We start from the raw sequence: 20,919 nt of genomic DNA, 5'->3' as shown, positions 1-20,919 counted from the left end.
AGATGGATGAGACGTGAGCTGTAATTCAAACCATTAAACTCTGGCTAACGAGCTGCCAGAAGCAGGACGGACTCACAAACCGCTGCAGACCTCATAGTTCTGTCACCCACATGGCAGCGCCGTCATCGTCACGCTGATCCTCGGCTTCACTCACCGTCTTTTACATCTCAGTGTTTTAAATCTCAGTGTTTTAACCCTCGTGTCGTCCTGCAGGTCAAACTGACTCGTTTTAAAGCTTGAAAATGTGGAAAAAATACATATTTTCTCAGTGAAACTTCTGGTGTCCACATTATGTTTCTATGCGGGGATGAATAAAGTGATTCTATTCTGTTCTGTTCTATTATTAACATTTTTGGGAGATTTTTGAACATTTTTTTGGTGTAAAAAAAGAAATGTTAAACATGTTTCTTTAAGAACATTCACATAAAAATCCTGTGCAGAGATGCTGAGATAAAGCGGGTCTGCTCTAATCAGAATCAGAGTGTCAACCCGGCCAGCAGCGCTGTGAAATCCTGTTTTTAAAAAGGATCCACTGCAGTGACTTTGAGCTTTATCCTCATGTAAGCTGGTTCCACTCCATGGCCAGAGGCTCCCATGTCTGCATCTGCAAACTGAATAATCCAGAATACAAAAAGGAACAAAAGGAGCCACCTTACTTCAAATGTGGCAAAAGTAGGGCTGGACCCGAATATCTGAATATTCGTTCGCTACGGTGGTATCCGGATATTAATTTTGGTATCCGAATATTCGCTCCCCCCCCCGTCGTACGCTACCGGGCGGAACGAATATTCTGCGTTACTGTCTTCCCTTCGCCTTCGGCCCACTTCGGCTCATCCCGTCGTGTTCGGCTCATCTCGGCTCCTCCATTCCTGTTTCTTACCACCACCTGAATGGCAGGGTTGCTGCCGACTCTGACGTCACGCTTCACTTCCTTCATAAACACAAGACAAGATGCTGAAGACCTCCGCTGTTTGGGAATTCTTCAGTTTAACTGAAGACAAAACGAAGGCAGAATTTGGACCCGGGAGACCAGACGAACGGATCCGAATATTCGGGCCGTCTACGTGCCCCCCCCCCGCCCCCCCCCCCCCCCCCCCCCGGATGTTATGGGGCGGATCGAATATTCGGATATTCGTCTTTAATAGGGCCTGAATATCCGGAGACCAGAAACCGCTATTCAGGCCAGCCCCAGACAAAAGGAACAAAGCTTTCTCGTGCCTGGGTTTGCGTCCTGTCTCCACCCCGGTAGCGTGTTCTCTGTTGCGTGTTTGTTCGTTGCTGAACATTTTTATTGATGCCACTGAAAGGAGTGTTCGTGGGGAATACTGAGCGGTGCAGAAAGCAAAAGCAAATGTAGCGACACAAAAGAGGAGGACAAAGCCGGAGAAACAAAAGGCAGACTGTGGCTTAAGTAGCAGGAAATTAGAGCAGGACGTGACAGAAAACCACTAAGGCCGGGTTGTTTCCGTCCAGACCAGAGGAGTCCAGCTCATCTTAGTTCAGGTTCCACGTTCAGCCCAGTTTGATTTGAAGCCACGCCAGTAAAATCACAGCAAACTAATCCAAATCTTTCCTTTGTTTTTGTGTAAAAAATTACGTTCTGAAAATGTTCACAAGGTTGTGTAGCTTCTACAAATAACACCTCAGCTCGAAAAATGCATGAAAAGTAAAATGAACCTTGTTTCTTGTAAAATTCAACTCAAAACAAGATCATTTCAAGATTGTTTGACTTGACAAGATATTTAAGACGCGTTGTCTTAAAACAAGTCCCTCCATCTGCTGAAATGTGTCTTTTTAAGGGAATTTATCTTAAATCAAGTGGGATGAGACATTTAGGCTAAAAATAAGACAAACAGACTCGGTAAGAGTTGGAGTTTTTGCACCACTGAGCTCCTTCACCAGGAGTTTTTCCTAAAGCAGAGCTGCTGCTTTCAGTCTGTATAAATTCACAGCAGCGCAGTCGTCTGATAAGAAAGATTAAGGGTGTAAATATATGCAGGCGGCCGATAATAAAACCTCACTGTGGCTGCAGATGTTGGCGGAATACTTAAAACTGGCTGAGTGGTGATAAAAGATAGTTCAGCAAACGGCCAAAGATCTGATGGATACGTCAGATTTATACCAATCGGGTTCCAGATACAGTCTGATTCTAGATCAGGGTGTCCAACATGAGGCCCGTGGGCCAAAAGTGGTCCTCCAGAGGGTCCAATCCGGTCCTCAAAGTGTAAAAATTACAGAGAAGACATTAACTGCAGATTGTAAATTAGTAAAACTATAAATTTAAAATCATTTCTAGTTGTTTTGATCATAAAGTAAAATACTAGATTGTTCTTTTGTCATTTTGTGTCTCATTTTTGTCATATTTTGCCTTGTTTTTGTTGTTTTTTTGTCTTGTTTGTCTGATTTTTGTTGTTTTGTTTTTTATTTTTGTTATATTTTGTCTTGTTTTTGTTGTTTTTGTCTGACTTATCTCATTTGTGTCATGTTTAAATCATTTTGTTCTCGGGTTTGTCATTTTTGTAATATTTTGTCTAGTTTTCGTTGTTTTTGCTTTTTTGTCTGACTTGTCGTTTGTCATGTTTTTGTCGTTTTTTGTTTCCTTTTTGTCTGATTTGTGTTGTTTTGTTTTTTATTTTTATCATTTTGTGTCTTGTTTTTGTCGTTTTTGTCTGCCTTATCTCGTTTGTGTCACGTTTTTATCATTTTGTTTCTCGCTTTTGTAGGTTTGTGTCTCGTTTTTGTAACTGTTTAGTTTTTTGTCTGATTTTTGTCGCTTTGTTTCTCATTTTTATCTTTTTGTGTCTTCTTTGTCTCACTTGTGTTGTTTGTTCACAGTTTTGTCTTTTTGTGTCTTGTTTTTGTCTAATTTTTTGTCTCTTTTTGTTTGGTGTCGTTTGTCTCATTTTTTTTGTCATACTTTGTCTTGTTTTTACTGTTTTTTTCTTCTTTTGGTCTAATTTTTGTTTCATGCATTTGTCATTTTTTGTCTCGTTTGTGTGTCATTTGTCCATTTTGTTCTGTTGCTTTGTTATTTGACTCTCAATTTTTTGCCTTTTTGTTTCTTGCTTTTGTCATTTGTCTCATTTTTTGTCGCGTTTGTCATTTTTGTAATATTTTGTCTAGTTTTCGTTGTTTTTGCTTTTTTGTCTGACTTCGTCGTTTGTCATGTTTTTGTCGTTTTTGTTTTTTATTTTTGTAATATTTTGTCTTGTTTTTGTTGTTTTTTTCTGACTTATCTCATTTGTGTCATGTTTTAATCATTTTGTTTCTCACGTTTGTCATTTTTGTAATATTTTGTCTAGTTTTCGGTGTTTTTGCTTTTTTGTCTGACTTTGTCGTTTGTCATGTTTTTGTCGTTTTTGTTTCCTTTTTGTCTCGTCTTTTGTCTTATCTTTGTCATTTAGTGTTTCTCTTTGTTGTTTTTTGTCTCGTTTATGCCATTTTGTGTCTTTTTTTGTCTCGCTTGTGTTGTTTGTCCATTTTGTTGTCATTTTGCGTCTCAACATTCCAGGTTGTTCACGATGTTTTTTCAAAAAGCTAATTCAGTGAATGTGAAACTTCTAATGTCCACAGTTTTGGGAAATCTTTCAACATTTTTTGTTGGATAAAAGGAATGTTAAAAATGTTTCTGAAGAACGTTCACAAAAAAATCCGTCAAAACACGACTAGATATGAGGATTTAAAGCTAACCATGAGAAATATCTCAAAATGCTTCAATTAATCTTTGTAATCTTATTTCAAGTACAAGATGGTCTTAAATCTAGAGTAATGCCGCAATAATGCAACTCAAAATAAGTTTAAAACATCTCAAATTAGGAGCTTACAGGAAAGCAAAAAAAACTATTTTTCAGTGAAAAACTGCAAATTTTTCTTCGCATGTCTGGCTTATTTTAGGACACCTAAGCTTGACAATCCTGGTAAAATAGAGCTTAGAATATTAAGATTATTTCACAGATTTTAAGGTAAAAGTTCCTTGAAATAAGTTCTTTTCTAGCCTTGATTAGGGCATTTTTTTTCCCCGTGCATTCAGCGTCTCACCTGCAGAAGTCCGGGGCCACCATGCCGTAGACGTTGATCCGGTCACACAGCTCCAGGGCGATGGTCATGGTGAACCAGCCGGTGCTCAGCCAGGAGTTGGAGATCCTCCTGCAGAGGGAAGAAGAAGGAAGATGAGGAGGATGGGTTTTAGAGAAGACACTCGGATGGATTTCACACACGGTCGACCTCCAGGATGAAAGCTGCACCGTGTTTGATTTTTTTTAACGGAGACAGATAATCAGAAGGATCTCACGTCGGTGTGTTCCGGCAGAATAAAGATTTATCTGAAATCCAGCGGTCGATTTCTCCCTGCCTGAAAGATCATTCAGGTTCCCTCACAGCTTCATTAACCCTCGTGTCGTCCTGCGGGTCAAAATGATCTGTTTTAAAGTTTGAGAATGTGGAGAAAAATATCAGTTTTCACAGTGAAACTTCTGATGTCCACATTTTCAACATTTTTGGGAAATCTTTGAACATTTTTTGGTGGAAAAATAGAAATATTGAAAATGTTTCTTATATTGTTACCTCCGCCAGGAGGTTATGTAATAACCGGAGTTTGTCTGTCCGTCTGTGTGTGTGTGTGTCTGTTTGTCTGTTAACAGCATAACTCAAAAAGTCATGGACGGATTTTCACCAAATTTTTACAGAATGTCCGGAAGAGCACGAGTAAGAATCGATTAGATTTTGGAGGTGATCCGAATCACCGTCTGGATCCAGGAATTTTTTGAAGGTCGAAGGACAATTGAGAGATGGCCACTAGGCCATCTCTCAATTGGACAGAGAAAATCTAATCGATTCTTGTGCTCTTCTGGACATCCTGTAAAAATTTGGTGAAAATCCGTCCATGACTTTTGAGTTATGCTGTTAACAGACAAACAGACACACACACACACACACACACACACACACACACACACACACACACACACACACACACACACACACACACACACACACACACACACACACACACACACACAGACAGACAAACGGCATGGCGGAGGTATGCCCTCTCCGAGTGCTTTTCTAGTTTCTTAAATGTTTTGCTAGATTTTGGTTGATTTTTTTTCTGAATGTTCTTAAAGAAAATATCAGAAGTTTTACTGATACATATGGAATCACTTCAGATATTTTTAGGATTTTTTGGGAAGATTTTTGAAAATATTTACAAGAATTTTCTTGCCAAATTTGTTTTTTTTTTGTAAAACTTTAAGAAACTTTTTGAATTTTCTTCCTGAAGGTTTTTTTTTTTGTGCAAAATTAAAGTTTGAAAATATGGGGAAAAATGTATTTAAAGTGAAATTTGTGATGTCCACATTTTCAACAATGTATCACATTTTGGTAGAAAAAAGAAAGATTGAAATTAAAAGTTTCTTTAAGAACATTCTCATAAAAATCAACCAAATTCCAGCGAATTTCGCTGGATTTTGGTTGATTTATTTTATGAATGTTCCTAAAGAAAATATTAGAAGTTTTATTGATATACACCCCCTGTCAAAAGTTTTAGGACAGGTTCTAATTTATTTGAATGAGAAAGTGTCCTAAACCTTTTGACAGGGTGTGTATTTGCAAACATTTTAGATATTTTTTGGATTTTTTTGAAGATTTTTACTAGTTTTCTTTTTTTATATTTACAAGAATGTTCTTGCCAAATTTGGGAGATTTTTTTTAAAAATACAACTTTTTATGGAAACTTTAAAGGAATTATTGGAATTTTCTTCCTGAAAGTTTTGCAAATTATCATAAATTTGGGGAATTTTTTGCTGAATTTTTGGACTTTTTTCAGACAAGGAAACAAGACTTTTTGTTGCCCACAAATGAGGACAACAGGAGGGATAGAGTCCACTTCCATCCTGTCTGATGATCCAACCCTCCGTCAGAGGCTGTCTGGGCCTGCATGGAGCTGGGAGGACACCTGCTGCTCGACTGCAGAGAAATGAGCTCTGATCACGCTTTTCTGAGATCTGCTCCCATGAAAGATGCATGAAAAGATATTTACGCTGCATCTGAAAGTCTCTGTAAATCTAAATGTCCATCAGAGGGTTTTCTCTCAGGACTACTGTCAGATGAAGAAAACATTTCGGCCGTCTAGCTGAAGGATTCCTGGTTGGTTTGGAGATTTAATGGAGCCTGGAAACTTCTGAAGGTCCTGAAAGTCTTTGAGGTAAAGTGAAAATAAAACTAAATGAAAATAACCAGAGTTTTGGTTGTAGGATTTTTGACAGCAGTAAATGAAGCGTGTGGAGCTGAAATATTTATAAGGAGAACTTCTTTCATTCAGATGGAGTTTAAAAATACATCTTAACTTTCAAAGCAGTCCTCCGGAGGATTTGTAAGATTTACGCCCAAACAAAAACAGCCAAACTGAAATTAATACGTATTTTCAGGAGTCGATCCACCACTGGAACATCTCAAACACTGCTGGAGGAAATGCGACATTGGTTAAACGTCCGTGGTCCCCAGAGGATGGAGGAGAGGGGAGCTGTAGAAGAGGACAACGTTGTATCCATCCATCCATCCATCCATCCATCCATCCATCCATCCATCCATCCATCCATCCACAAATCCATCCATCTATCCATCCGTCCATCCATCCGTCCATCCATTCGTCCATCCATTCGTCCATCCATCCATCTATCCATCCATCTATCCATCCATCTATCCATCCATCCATCTATCCATCCATCCATCATCCATCCATTCAACCATCCATCCATCCATTTTTCCATCCATCATCCATCTATCCATCATCCATCCATCCATCCATCCATCCATCCATCAATCCATCTATCATCCATCCATCTATCCATCCATCCATCTATCATCCATCCATCCATCCATCCATCCATCCATGTATCATCCATCCATCCATCCATCCATCAATCTATCCATCATCCATCCATCCATCCATCTATCATCCGTCCATCCATCCATCTATCCATCCATCCATCAATCTATCCATCATCCATCCATCCATCCATCCATCTATCTATCATCCATCCATCCATCCATCAATCCATCTATCATCCATCCATCCATCCATCCATCATCCATCTGTCTTCCATCCATCTATCCATCCATCCATCCATCCATCCATCCATCAATCCATCTATCATCCATCCATCTATCCATCCATCATCCATCCATCTATCCATCCATCATCCATCCATCCATCTATCCTCCATCCAACCATCCATCCATCCATCCATCCATCATCCATCCATCTGTCATCCATCATCTATCCATCCATCCATCCATCCATCCATCCATCCATCTATCCTCCATCCAACCATCCATCCAACCATCCATCCATCTATCCATCCATCTATCCATCTATCATCCATCATCCATCCATCCATCTATCCATCCATCCAACCATCCATCCATCCATCCATAAAGATCTCAGGAAGGCCAGGACATGAACCGGTGTTCTTCTAGCTGCCAGCATAGACTGTATCTAAACTTTATACATAAACTTTATATGCAGTCTATAGCTGTGAGGCAATAGTTCCTACCACTGAGTGTCGACTGTGCAGCCTTGAATCAATGTCATGATGAGAAACAAAAAAGTGAAACTCTGAGCTTTTATCTTTCAAGGTTCCTGAGATTTCATCTTTCAAACACAGACCTCAAACTTCAATGCCTGAAAAACCTGCAGAAAAATGGCCAACAGGAAATATTCTATAAAATGTGACTTCAAAATGTGTGTTCAAGGTCAAATTCACAGATAAAATTTTAATTCACAGTTTATGAATGAAAGTTTTAAGCAAATCAGGGATGGTGGAGCAGAAGGTCACTGATGATCTGAGATGGAAGAAGCCGTCTGTCGGGAGAGCAAACACACAAGCGTGTCTTTACGACATATTTCATTAAAATTCTTCTTGGCCTCTTTCATAAGTTGCTCCTTGATTTTTGTTGATGACAAGAAGAATTTAATCGGTGCCGAACACTGACATTTTTCCACTTCTGATGTGGGATTTGATAGAAAAAGTATTTGTATCTGCTGAACTAAACACCATTAAGCTGTCTTGTGACAATGAACCTGTCGGCTTGTTCGTGTTTCGCTCAAGGCAGAAGAACAACACGCAGAAATACTGGCGAGGCTGAAAACGGAGAAACCTTCATGTCGTTGATCTGCAGCAGCCATGCAGACGAGTTCAGCCGCTGTTGTCTGAAACCCATCTGGAACGATAAATATTCATCAAATCAGCTTCTGTGCAAAAATGCATCGCAGCCGTTCCTGTTCCTTCACACACGGCCAGAAGACATCCAGACACGAGTGGATGTAGCGGCTTTACAAAGCAGAATTATGCAGAGATAAAAGAGAGTCAGACACGGATCGTCATGCTGCTGCAGCTGAACTTCGTCCTGACGAGGATGGAGACCAGCGGACGGATTAAAATATGTGATTACATTTAAATAGGATGTAAACAAGCCCTAAAACTTTACTTTATTTGCTCCCAAAGAGTCACTTCCTAGCATCCATAAACACTATACAGGACATTTTATGATAAAAATAAACAGAACACAAAGAGAAAGGAAATAAAGTCTGCTTAATACCAGAAAAGATGTTAGGAGGATTTCCTCGTTCAGTAATTAAAGAAGCAGTAGACAAAGACCTGAAACAACCACAAAGCAACACAAACTGACCACAAATAGACATAAAACAACCACAAAGCAACACAAAATGACCACAAATAGACATAAAACAACCACAAAGCAACACAAAATGACCACAAATAGACATAAAACAACCACAAAGCAACACAAAATGACCACAAATAGACATAAAACAACACAAAATGACCACAAATAGACATAAAACAACCACAAAGCAACACAAAATGACCACAAATAGACATAAAACAACACAAAATGACCACAAATAGACATAAAACAACCACAAAGCAACACAAAATGACCACAAATAGACATAAAAGAAACACAAAGCAACACAAAATGACCACAAATAGACATAAAAGAAACACAAAGCAACACAAAATGACCACAAATAGAAATAAAACAACCACAAAGCAACACAAAATGACCACAAATAGACATAAAAGAAACACAAAGCGACAAAAAATGACCACAAATAGACATAAAACCATTTCAGAAAGACACAAAATGACTACAGAGGCATGAAACAACCATAAAAAGACATAAAAGAACCACAAAGACACACAAAACAACTGCAAACACACACAGATGACAACAAATAGACAGATAAGATATCATAAGACAATCCTTTATTTCTTCCCATTACTAGAAAATTTACCACAAGAGACACAAAACAACCACAAATAGATATGAAAGAACTGCAGAAAGACACAAAACAACCACAAATAGACATGAAACAGCTACAGAAAGACACGAGATGACTACAAAGAGACATGACACAACCACAAATAGATCTGGAACAACTGAAATGACCTCAGACAGACACAAATGACCACAAATAGAGATTAAAAAAACAGCTACAGAAAGATGCAAAACAACCGCAGAGAGACACAAGATGACTACAAAGAGACATGAAACAACCATAAAAAGACGTAAAAGAACCAGACAATAACCGCAAAAAGATGAAAATGATGACAAAAACCTCCAATTGACACAAAATTACTAGAAAATTAACCAAAAGAGTTGCAAATCAACCACAAATAGACATGAAACAGCTACAGAAAGACACAAGATGACTACAAAGAGACCTGAAACAACTGAAATGACCTCAACCAGACACAAATGATCACAAATAGAGATAAAAACAGCTACAGAAAGATGTAAAACAACCACAGAGAGACACAAAATGACTACAAAGAGACATGAAACAACGGCAAATAGACCTGAAACAACTGAAATGACCTCAGACAGACACAAATCACCACAAAGACGTGCAGAACTCCTGGTGTTTGTCGTCGTCTCTTAGCGCTGAAACGCTTTAAAGCATCAGAAATCGCTGCACTCTGGGTTCTTTACCGCGGTAAGTCATCGTATTCTTTGGCGTGTTGTGACTGAGGAAGACTGAGGAGGACGAGGTTCAAACAGAGCAGGCTGACAGGATGCTGCTTATCTGGCGGCCGGCCTCATCAGAGCTTGTTCCAGCATCCACAGCTTTAGCTCCCAGACAGAGAAACAAAAGCTGGGCCTGATAAGAGAAGAGCTGACAGGAACCACCGGCTGCTGATGAGGCTGACAGGTGTGGAGTGGAGGCTCTACCTGAGCTGCTGGACAGCTGTTCAGACGCTCTTTCTCTCATTTTCTCACACCGGGAACAGTGTAGAGGGAGAAAAATCCTCCAGCAAAGAAAGGTCAGTTTCTCCGTCTAGAGGAGGCTGGAACAAAAACATATCTACAAAGGAAGCTGAGAGAGGGCGAGGAGATGCTGACAGGTGTCGAGGAGACGTTACGAGACGGAAGCATGGAGTGGAACTGAGAAGATAAACTCTGCTGGCCTCGTCTCCACAACTTCCCACACACACTAATGCAAACTATCCAAAGTAGTTTAAATCAATCCACTGGACTTTAAGAAAGTTCCTTGAAGACGTTTCACCTCTCATCCAAGAGGCTTCTTCAGTTCTGGTGGTGGTTGGTGTTGCCTCGGCTTTTAAACCTCTGTGGGGTGTGTCCAGGGCTATTATTCCAACAACCAATACCAAGACTTGTCTGACTACTCAACGATGGTCGTTGTAAGTATCGGTGGGGGTCGTTGAAATGCATCTGTGCATTTCAACGACCCCCACCGATACTTAAAGTCCAGTGGATTGATTTAAACATCTTTGGATAACCATGACCTGGATGAATGAGAACCTACACAGACATCTCACTAATGCAAACTGTTTTGTGCAGAAGGCAATATCCGAGAAACAACAGACCGCTGTGAAGTCTCTTCACGGTCAGCACCACAAGAAGGTTTTCACAGGTTCAAGGGTGTCGCTTTGTGTTGAAAAATGGTGCCGACGTAAAGAGTAAAGCCCTATTCGTACACGATTAGCATCACCTCAGGACCAACGGTGGTTTGTAAGATTAGCGGAGGACGTCTGTGATCGTAATCCCCTGTGAATTCTCCACGTCTGTACTTTGTAAAGTCAGAATTCCGAGAGGCTTTCCAGACTTGGTCTGAAGGATACATGTAGCGCTCACTCTGCCATTGTTCACTGTGGTCCATCAGGAATCCCAACGTGAACAAACAACTGCCGATCGGTCACTTCCATAGTACTGGACCTCCTCACACCTGAGCCAATCACCTGCAGTCTTTCCCCCTTGGTACCCACCCCTGTTCTTTTGTTTCAAGCACAGAAAGTGACCCGTTTATAGTCTACATGTGGTGAGTCAGACCACTAGCATGTTAGCTTAGCGGCTAAGCCTCAGCGAGCCTCCATTAACAGTGTCGGTGCGTTATAGCAGAAACATTGACCTCCATATGAACCAGCCTTAGATCCTCCTATGAGATCCTTCTGGCTGTTCCAAAGTTGAGGCTTAAATCTGAAGGTGACCAAGCTTTTGCCATCAGGACCCCTCAGCTCTGGACTGACCTGCCTGAAGAGATAAGGCTGCAGAATCAGCCACTTCCTCTACATTACTTATTAAAGCACTCTTTTATAGACATTCCCTTATGCGATGTAGTCTTTTTACTGCGTTTTATTGCTTTTGTTATGTTATTTGTACTGGAATTGTTGTATTTTGTTTATATTTTTGCATTTTTTCAATCCAATTGTTTTAAGTTTGCTTGAACTTAAACTTTTAATGGTGTTACATGAATAAAGTTAATATTATTAATAATACTATTATCATGCTATAGGCTAAAAGGCAGAAAGTCACTCATGTTTATTGCTGCCTTTGTAAATGTGACAACAACTATGAGGAAAAAAACTGGGAATCAAAATTGACATTAAAAAAAAAAGATTGTATTCAACATTATAAAAACAACGTTCTGCCACAAAATGCAATGAAAAATGCATCTTAAAAGAGCAGTTTCTATTTCAGTGACAGAAGGATTGCACTAATACTGACCAAACTGTCAAAAATTAAATCCTGTTTAACCCTGTAAGACCTAAATCTAGAAAAAAATGAGCAACAAAATAAACACAACAATATATATATATATATATATATATATATATATATATATATATAAATAATTGTTTTGTTTAAAAAAATGAAATAAAATTTTAAAAAATGAAATAATTGTACTAATGATCATGATAATACACACACACACACACACATATACAGGGTGGCACAAAAAAGAACGGGAACTTTTTAACAATCCAGTAAAAACAAGAGTGATGGAAGAAAAATATTTTATTCATAGTAACTGAAACCTTAAAACGTGCCGTTTAAGAAACACTGATGGAATTTTCATTTTTTAAAAATGACTTCCTGTAGATGGCGTCCTCCTGTACTAATGCATTCTTGAAATCTAAAAGAGTAAAGCGTACACGACTCGACCAAGAACTCTGGACGAGTCAAAACAGAGAATTCAGGATGAAATTCACAGTATCCCAGCTGAGATGTTGCAGCAGTCAATGAGGAATCTCAACAGCAGATTTCAACAATGCATTCGTACAGGAGGACGCCACCTACAGGAAGTCATTTTTAAAAAATCAAATTCCATCATCGTTTCTTAAATGGCACGTTTTAAGGTTTCAGTTACTATAAATACAATATTTTTCTTCCATCACTCTTGGTTTTACTGGATTGTTAAAAAGTTCTCGTTTTCTTTTGGGTCACCCTCTATTTATATGATAGAAAGCAGCATTAAAAAAAAACTGATGTTGTGGGTTTGACAGGGTTAGGAAGGCTACATACTACCACTAAACTATAACACGCTCCCTGCTGCTCTACTTTGTTCTGAGCAGTAAATTCAGACTTCAGACACTTTAGAAACATTTTGCATCAGTTTGCACGGCTGTCATTTAACTATAACTTTCCTTTTTTTTCCATTTCTGAGGCTGTTGTGGAGTGCAGAGTGTAAATATGCACTACAACTCTGGTAAACAGTGATTTAAGACCCAGCTTTGGTTTTGTTCTCCTTCTGCAAATCGAGCAAACAGCTACTCTCCTCCTCCTCCTTTATTTCCACCCGATCCACTGCAGCCTGTGTTGTGCAGAAACAGTCCCTACAAATGATCATTTCCTGTTGTTTCTCTGTGTCCAGAAACAACACAAACCTCCTCAATCAATCAGCGGCCCGGCTGACTGACAGTGTGATGAATAGTGACGCTGCGCTTTTGTCCAGCTCCCCCTCTTCATTAGAGTGCGGCAAACACCAGCCAAAGTGATGCTATCGCTGCCCAAGCACAGACTTCTCATTTTCATTTAATTAAGACGGGACCCAGGTTGTCTGGAACATGCCGATTTGTTGTGATATGCAAACACGGCCACCAGGCTTCAACAGAACAGCAGCCCGTTCCCTCAGACGCCCGCTTCCTTTTTTGCATATTAGAAAACTTCCAGAGTTCAAAGCGCAGCGTTTTGTCATCGAGCAATCTGTGACGGATTCCTGCAGGTCGCAGTCAGGAGGCCTGCAGCTCATCTCACTGCACAAGTCCTCCTCCTCTCCTTGTTTATGAACATGCCGGTGAATAATGCGGTGTGAAATGTCAAGCTCCTACTTTCAATGGGTTGTCTCAACAAAGGGAAGCTGTGAGTGGATGACAGGAGAACGATGCTGCTCCTCCACTTTACTGCAAATCTCACAGAAGTGCTGATTTAATGAGGAGCTGAATTGTGTGTTGATCCCCGAGTCCTAAAACCTTATTTCTATTCGAATTTGCACCAAAATGAGATTATTTACAAACAGCGTGCATTCAGCGAGGGATTAGCGTGATTAAAGTGATCAGAGACGGGTTCTGCTCTTTGGGTTTTGGCTGCTGGTTCCTCCCTGAGCAGCAGCAGGTCGGAGCTGAAGGTCACATGGAGGTGGGATGAAGTGGGATCACTTCACGTCTTTGGAGCGTCGTGTCGTAGTTTCTCTCTGATGTCCTGTGATGTGCAGGTGAAGGCGAAATGTCCGTGACACTGACTTTCTTTATAAGCTTTTTATTAAAAGAAAGAACAGAATCAGAAGGAGCCGGCCAATTGATTCCCCGCTGGACAATGGCCAGCGATCAGTTTTATAGGTTTTCAACATATAGGAGGGGTCACACCGTATGGTTCTCTGTTGCCTACCATATAGGGAAGCAGGGAGCGTCGTCAACCAACCCCCCAAACTCTACAGCAACTGAAGAGCCCCTAAATCACCGTTTCAGAGTGAAAAACCCTTATGAGGAGTCTTCCAACAGGGGAACACATGCCATCCTACTAGGCCACATCAGATACTAAAACAGGCAAAACAGATTCTATTCTACTAACTTATTAAGTAATACATGTAACAGATCAGATACTACAATCGTTAGGCTAAAAATGCAGGACAAACAGGCTGAGAAACTGTTTTTACCCATGGTCCATCAGACTTCTAAGCTCTAAGCAACAATGCACAGTGTCACTTTTAATAATGCTGCTCATCTCCTGTCTCTATTTATTCTATTTTCTTGGCTTTAATTTGATCTCACTACCTCCTAACTCTACTGTATATGCAGCGCCCTCCATAACTATTGGCACCCCTGGTTAAGATGTGTTGAAAACCTCAAAATAAATTCAACTTTTATTGCAGAAGCAAACTCTTACACTGAAAACTGTCAAAAAATATATTCTAGGAGGAGATTAGGTGCAAAGTATTAACATCAGTTTTGCAAATAATTGTGGAACACATGATTTGATGTGAAAGAATTATTTCTTAATGTGTGATTTTTCCCCCACTGAATAAGTGCACTTAAAATAAAAGGTTAAATTTTGCTCTTTTTTCATTGTGGTCCTATATTATTTAGAAAAAAAAATTAATAGAAGCTAAAGAACACATCTTAACCAGGGGTGCCAGGAATTATGGGCGCGCTGTATCTTGCCTCTTTTGCATATGTTGGAATTCTTAATATAGTTTTGTTTTATATGTACATTCAATGTTCTTTTTTATTGTTGATAATTAAGCTTGTTTCAATGCACCGTCCAGTGGCAGCTGCTTATACTTTTGTCATGCCCAAATGAATGATGACAATAAAGCTTCTCTCCTCTCCTTTCCTCTCCTCTCCTCTCCTCTCCTCTCCTCTCCTCTCCTCTTCTATCTCAGGATGGGGTCAAAGCCGACACACGAGTGTAAAAAATTTTGATTTTCAGTTGTAACCGGCGGCTGCACAGTGGCGTGGTGCTCCATTCATGCCAGTTTCCCTGTGATTGTAGGAGCTCTGTTTGTGCTTCGGCTGTTTATTTTTCATGGACGTACGGCGCACGCTTATTGCGCATTCAGCTGCGTTTTCATCGTCCAGTCTGCACAGAGCAAACTTCACGTCGTGCCCAAAGATTATGAGAGTCATGTCGTTCAGCAGAGGAAGCTGGGAGCTTATAAGATTGTTAAATTCACACAGTGTGGAGGCATCCGTCTGTGTTGTTAGAAAAATTTGGAGGTGCACGACACAGAAATCTTCCACTTGTTGAGGACTGTGTGAGGAGGCGTGGCTGCTATAATGACAGAATTCATCCATGCACAAGCATAAAACAAGCTTCAGTCAGTCGGGATAGACCCTAATGAGGATTAGCGGTGTGGAGATAATGGACGGATGGAGTTCTAACCAGCAGACATCAAGCAGGTTTCTGTCCTTGGACCTGCAGTGATTGCAGGTTGTCGGGGTTGATTACTAATTCCAGCTCCTCTTCCAGTCCCATCTGAATCTGCTTGACTTCTGCAGCACTTCCTGTCTGATCACACTTTCTTTCACTCTTTTTTTTTGTTGCTGCATTCCTCAGGGTGACAACGGCACGAATAATAAAGCTGCCGTTTCCTTTGTTGCCGACCTCTTTCCATGAATATTTTTCCTGCTAGTTTCACCTCATTATGTCTTTTCTCATGTTCCTCCTCGACAAGAAGCAAACGTTACTTACTGACTCTGTTTTTTAATTTTTTTCCCCCCATTTTTGTCCTTAAAATGCCTGCAGGCCACTCGCTGTTCATTTCATCCCATTAATTGCTACTTGGATTAATCTTCAGGAGAAAAAAATGAGAACATGTAAGTCTTCGCTTTTTACATTTCGTCATTAAAAGAAGCGAGCTGAGGCGGGTTAGATCCTGGCGCCTGCTTCGCCCTTCACACATCTGCTCCACCTCCACAGGTGACTGCACTTCTATTATCTGATCGGACGCCTTTTCAAGCCTGTGTGGGCAACCGCAGACCGTAGGAACCATTCCATCCAAATGTAAATGGGCATATTAGAACTGAAATTCGAGAATACCAGCAGAGCAGAGCATGTTTCCTTCCACTGCCGTCATGTGTGAAGCCAGATGCATGACCTGTAATTCCAGCATCAGCGCTGACGTGAACTCAAACCGCAGTCACCCTGCAGGAAACCCAGTGTGGAGGGAGGAAAACGAAATCAAACGCATCACGCTGTTGCTTTGTTGTTGCTTAATACACAAAGAAAACTCGCACAGTTCTCATTCTCCATGACGAATCTACAAGAGAAATCTGTCTGGTAGCGCACTGTGTTCTTCTGTTTCAGGGTTCCTGAATACAAAAGGTTTTTCTAAGCTTTATTTTTTAGACACAGAGGTTGTTGACATGCAGCCCTCTGTATGTGCACGGCAAAAAAACAGGAGAGAAAAACTAAAAATTCATAACTTTTGGTCTGCAGTAACTGATTGGAGACTAGAGGCTTCTCTCTGCGCAGCTTAAGGGTTTTCTAATCATCAATGAGTCTTTCAACACCATTAGCTAACACAACGTAGCATTAGAACACAGGAGTGATGGTTGCTGGAAATGTTCCTCTGTACCCCTATGGAGATATTCCATTAAAAATCAGCCGTTTCCAGCTGGAATAGTCATTTACCACATTAACAATGTCTACACTGGATTTATCATTCATTTTTATATTGTTGAAAAAAACACTTTTCTTTCAACAGTATGGACATTTCTAAGTGACCCCAGACTTTTGTATGGTAATGTAATAAAATACAGTAAAATTATACAGTAAAAATATAGAAAAAATACAGTAAAAACACGATCAAAAATGGTAAAAAAAATATAGTAAAAATACAGTTAAAAAAAGCAAGAAATACAGCAAAAATCTAGTAAAAATACGGTAAAAAATTTTGAAATAAAATATATAGCAAAGTATAGTGGAGTAAAAATATAGAAAAAATATAGAAAAAAATACAGTAAAAATATAGGAAAAAATACAGCAAAAGTGCAGCAAAAATAGGTTAAAATACGGTAAAAATAAAGTAAAAATACAGTTAAAAAAGAGCAAGAAATACAGCAAAAGTATAGTAAAAAAAAATACGGTAAAAAATTTGGAATAAAATATATAGTAAAGTATAGTGGAGTGAAAATATAGCAAAAATATAGAAGAATACAGTAAAAAATGCAGTAAAAATACAGCAAAAATACAGCAAAAACATAGTAAAAATAGGGTAAAATCCAGTAAAAAATATAGTAAAAAAAAAGAAGTAAAAAATACAGTACAAAAAAGCAAGAAATACAGCAAAAATATATTAAAAAAAAAGAAGTAAAAATTGGAATAATATATATAGTAAAGTACAGTGGAGTAAGATATAGCAAAAATATAGTAAAAAATACAGTAAAATATATAGTAAAAATACAGTAAAAAATATAGTAAAAATAAAATAAAAAATATAGCAAAAATCTAGCAAAAATAAAGTAACAATGTCTACACTGGATTTATCATCATTTAATGTTATCATCATTGAAAAAAAACTGCTTTTCTTTCAAAACTAAGGACATTTCTAAATGACATTTGAACGGTAGCATACATAGGGCAGAAAAAGCAGATATCAGCGTCGTTTTTTTTCTGATATTGATCAGAGGAAGCAAACACAGAACCTCAAAAGCACAAAAATCTAAAATGAGTTTCATGTACAAAGTCTCCTCATCGGTCTAGTTCATTTGTCAACTGCCATTTTTCCATCATTTGTTCTGTTTCCATTCCACCGCGCTGCATTTTCTTCTCACTGCAAATTGAAAAAGTGCACGTGAACGGACAGACACTCTGTTTGTGCGACAAATGACACCTTTATCATTCTGATTATTATAGTTTAAGGAGTCCGCTGACATTTCCTGAGTCCCAGCTCAGGTCTGCCCACGTTCAACCCGAACTAAAGTCACAGCAGCCAAACTAAGTGGAAGCGTGTGGGCGTGAGCGTGGCCTTTAAAGGTTACTTCTGCAATCTGTTGTTAGTAGGAGTGGGTTCCTCTGTAAATGTGTCCTGTTCTTCTCATTTAGCAGACAGGTTTTTTACCATTGAGCCTTTAGAGTCTGAATCTGGTCAAACCCCAGCTCTGATATTTGGACGTGTTTCTGGTTCTGCTCTGGATCCATCCTGTAGTGAATCCTCTGCTGCAGCTGTTGCGTTGCTCTCGGCTGCACATCTGGCCAGCTGTGCTTCTTCTCTTTGTCCTCACCACAGCGTGTTTTTCAAGGCCTGCCAAAGCTTCAGCTGGCCCGTCTGTGGTGACATTTGGCGGATTTTTCGGTGAGAAAGCCGTTAAAAGAATCAAATCTGTGATATTTTTCTGATAACTGAATGATCTCCAAACAGCACACGTTTTATTCCGCCACAACTCGCCCCAAATGTGGCACACAGAAAGCGCAGTAGAGCCGTTAGCGATCACGATTCGGCATCAGACGAACATAAAGCACTGGCTGGGGGAAAAAAAAGATTATTTCTGAAGCTAATTTGCCTTTAATCACCAGTTGAGGCTCACTCTAGCTTGGCAATTTAACACAAAGGAAGCAGAGGGACACCTGTTTTCCAGCGCTGCTCTGCCGGTGTTATTAAAATGGGTGGACGTGGCATCATCCCACACCATCTTAATTACCTTTACTGAAATGACATAACCCATTATTACAATTACAAGCTTGCAGGGTTGCCGATCGCACAGTCGACTACCCAGAAATTCTGCCATTAATCCCACTTTTACAGGCTTCCAGCTGCAAAAAACAACGGGCTTCATTTCCTGAATTAGTTGAAATACTGTTTTATGAACGAACGGCACATTTTGCACACAGACCGCCTCCTTTACGCTTCTCTCAGCATGAGGAAGATATAGCATACACTTTAAGGCTTTATCTCTTCCGGCTTTCACACTCCACAGAGCAGAGATGACCTCAAACAGGCCTCCCAGATGTTAATGCCTGATGCTACAAAGGATGAGGAACAGCAACAGAGCGGCTCGCTCACTGTAAACATTAACCGGAGCCGTTCACCAAATCCTCTAGCCGGTAATTTCCCCCCCACCGGCATCGATCCTAAGCCGAAGTCAGATTGAATCTCCGCCGACAAAGAGAGCGAGGCACAAACAGACTCGGTGTGTTCGTGTGGTTTCCATTAAGTATTAACGGCCACAGGACACAGAGTAGCCTGGACTCATTAAAGCCAGTCTTTTAACGCAGAACAGCTTCAAACAAAGTCTGGCAGAAAGTGAAGCTCGGTTTACTGAGCCATTTAGACAAGACAAACAAAGAACAGATGGTTCCTTTCTGTCACTGTTGTTGCTTTTTAAATAGTCTCCTCTGCTTGCAGGAAACTCCAACATCTGAGACTGAAGACATTTTCATATTCAACAGATTCTGAATGCAAACTCATGCTTTTCAAAAAACAACTCTGATATCTTTAATTCTGGTGCTTCCTGCAGCTCTACGACCAAATGTTAACCTGTTTCCAATGTACAGAACAACAAGCTGCCGAATATTTGCCCCCCCCCCAAAAAAAAAAAAAAAAAAATCCAGCCCCCCCGGTCGGATGTTGCCGGGCGGAACGAATATTCGGCGTGACTGTCTTCCTTCCACCTTCGGCTCATATCGGCTCATCTCGTCCTGTGATCACATAAACATATACACATATGTCTATGTGATCACCCCCTCCTCCCCCCAGACGAAAATAGGAATATTTGGAGCTCGTCTCTTCCCTTCGTCTTCAGCCCACTTCGGCTCATCTCGGCTCCTCCATTCGTGTTTCTTACCACCCGAATGTCCGGGTTGCTGCCGACTCTGACGTCACGCTTCACTTCATTGCATAAACACAAGACAAGATGCTGAAGACCTCCGCTGTTTGGTAATTCTTCAGGTTAACTGAAGACAAAACGAATGCAGTGTGCAAAATTTGCGTCCGGGAGACCAGACGAATGCATCCGAATATTCGGCCGTCTACGCCACAAGCGCCCCCCCCCCCCCCAAACCGGTCGGACGTTTGGACGTTACGGGGCGGAACGAATATCCGGATATTCGTCTTTAATAGGGCCCGAATATTCGGAGGCCAGAAACCAGTATTCAGGCCAGCCCTACTCTTTACTAATCCACATATCTGCAGAAACACCACATTAACTCGACATCAGCTGCGGTAACATATGAGGCCTGGTGCTTGTCAGACAAACAAAAAGAGCTTTAAAGATCCATTCATCTGAACATAAGACTGCAACATGTACACAGAACATGGACGGTATTCTGTGGAGGGGAAACACGGCTCTGCAGCATCATTAAAGGAAAAGTCAACAGAAGAAAGGCTTTCTGGATCCACACTTCAAACACAGCGGAGCTCTTTGGCATTAATGTAAAACGCCAAAATGCCAAACCCTGAGCGTGTCACGTTTCCTCCGATCTGTCACACCTGACAGATGTTCAAAGCTGCACTTCTGCACCTTTATCCTGGTAACTTAAAGAGACGTTGCTTCTGTCGGTGATGTGATGAATTCCTTGATTTGTCATGTTTCCTCTGGTCTGTCACCTTTGACAGGAGGATGTTCTTGTATTTTTGTAATGTTTTATACCTTTATCTCT

At 40.2% G+C, this 20,919-nt stretch overlaps 1 protein-coding gene across 2 annotated transcripts in view; it reads right to left on the bottom strand.

Moving 5' to 3' along the window:
- Window positions 1–20,919, bottom strand: part of st6galnac5a (ST6 (alpha-N-acetyl-neuraminyl-2,3-beta-galactosyl-1,3)-N-acetylgalactosaminide alpha-2,6-sialyltransferase 5a) — a 107,472-nt gene that overhangs the window by 5,527 nt on the left and 81,026 nt on the right. For both annotated transcript variants that reach the window (XM_022209606.2, XM_051952923.1), the window contains exon 4: window positions 4,039–4,146. In XM_022209606.2, coding sequence (XP_022065298.1) covers window positions 4,039–4,146 — 108 coding nt within the window. The remainder of the gene's footprint in view (window positions 1–4,038; window positions 4,147–20,919) is intronic.

This window comes from Acanthochromis polyacanthus, chromosome 9, assembly GCF_021347895.1.
Source record: "Acanthochromis polyacanthus isolate Apoly-LR-REF ecotype Palm Island chromosome 9, KAUST_Apoly_ChrSc, whole genome shotgun sequence".
Taxonomy (NCBI): domain Eukaryota; kingdom Metazoa; phylum Chordata; class Actinopteri; family Pomacentridae; genus Acanthochromis; species Acanthochromis polyacanthus.
This window is presented reverse-complemented; position numbering and strand designations above follow the sequence as displayed.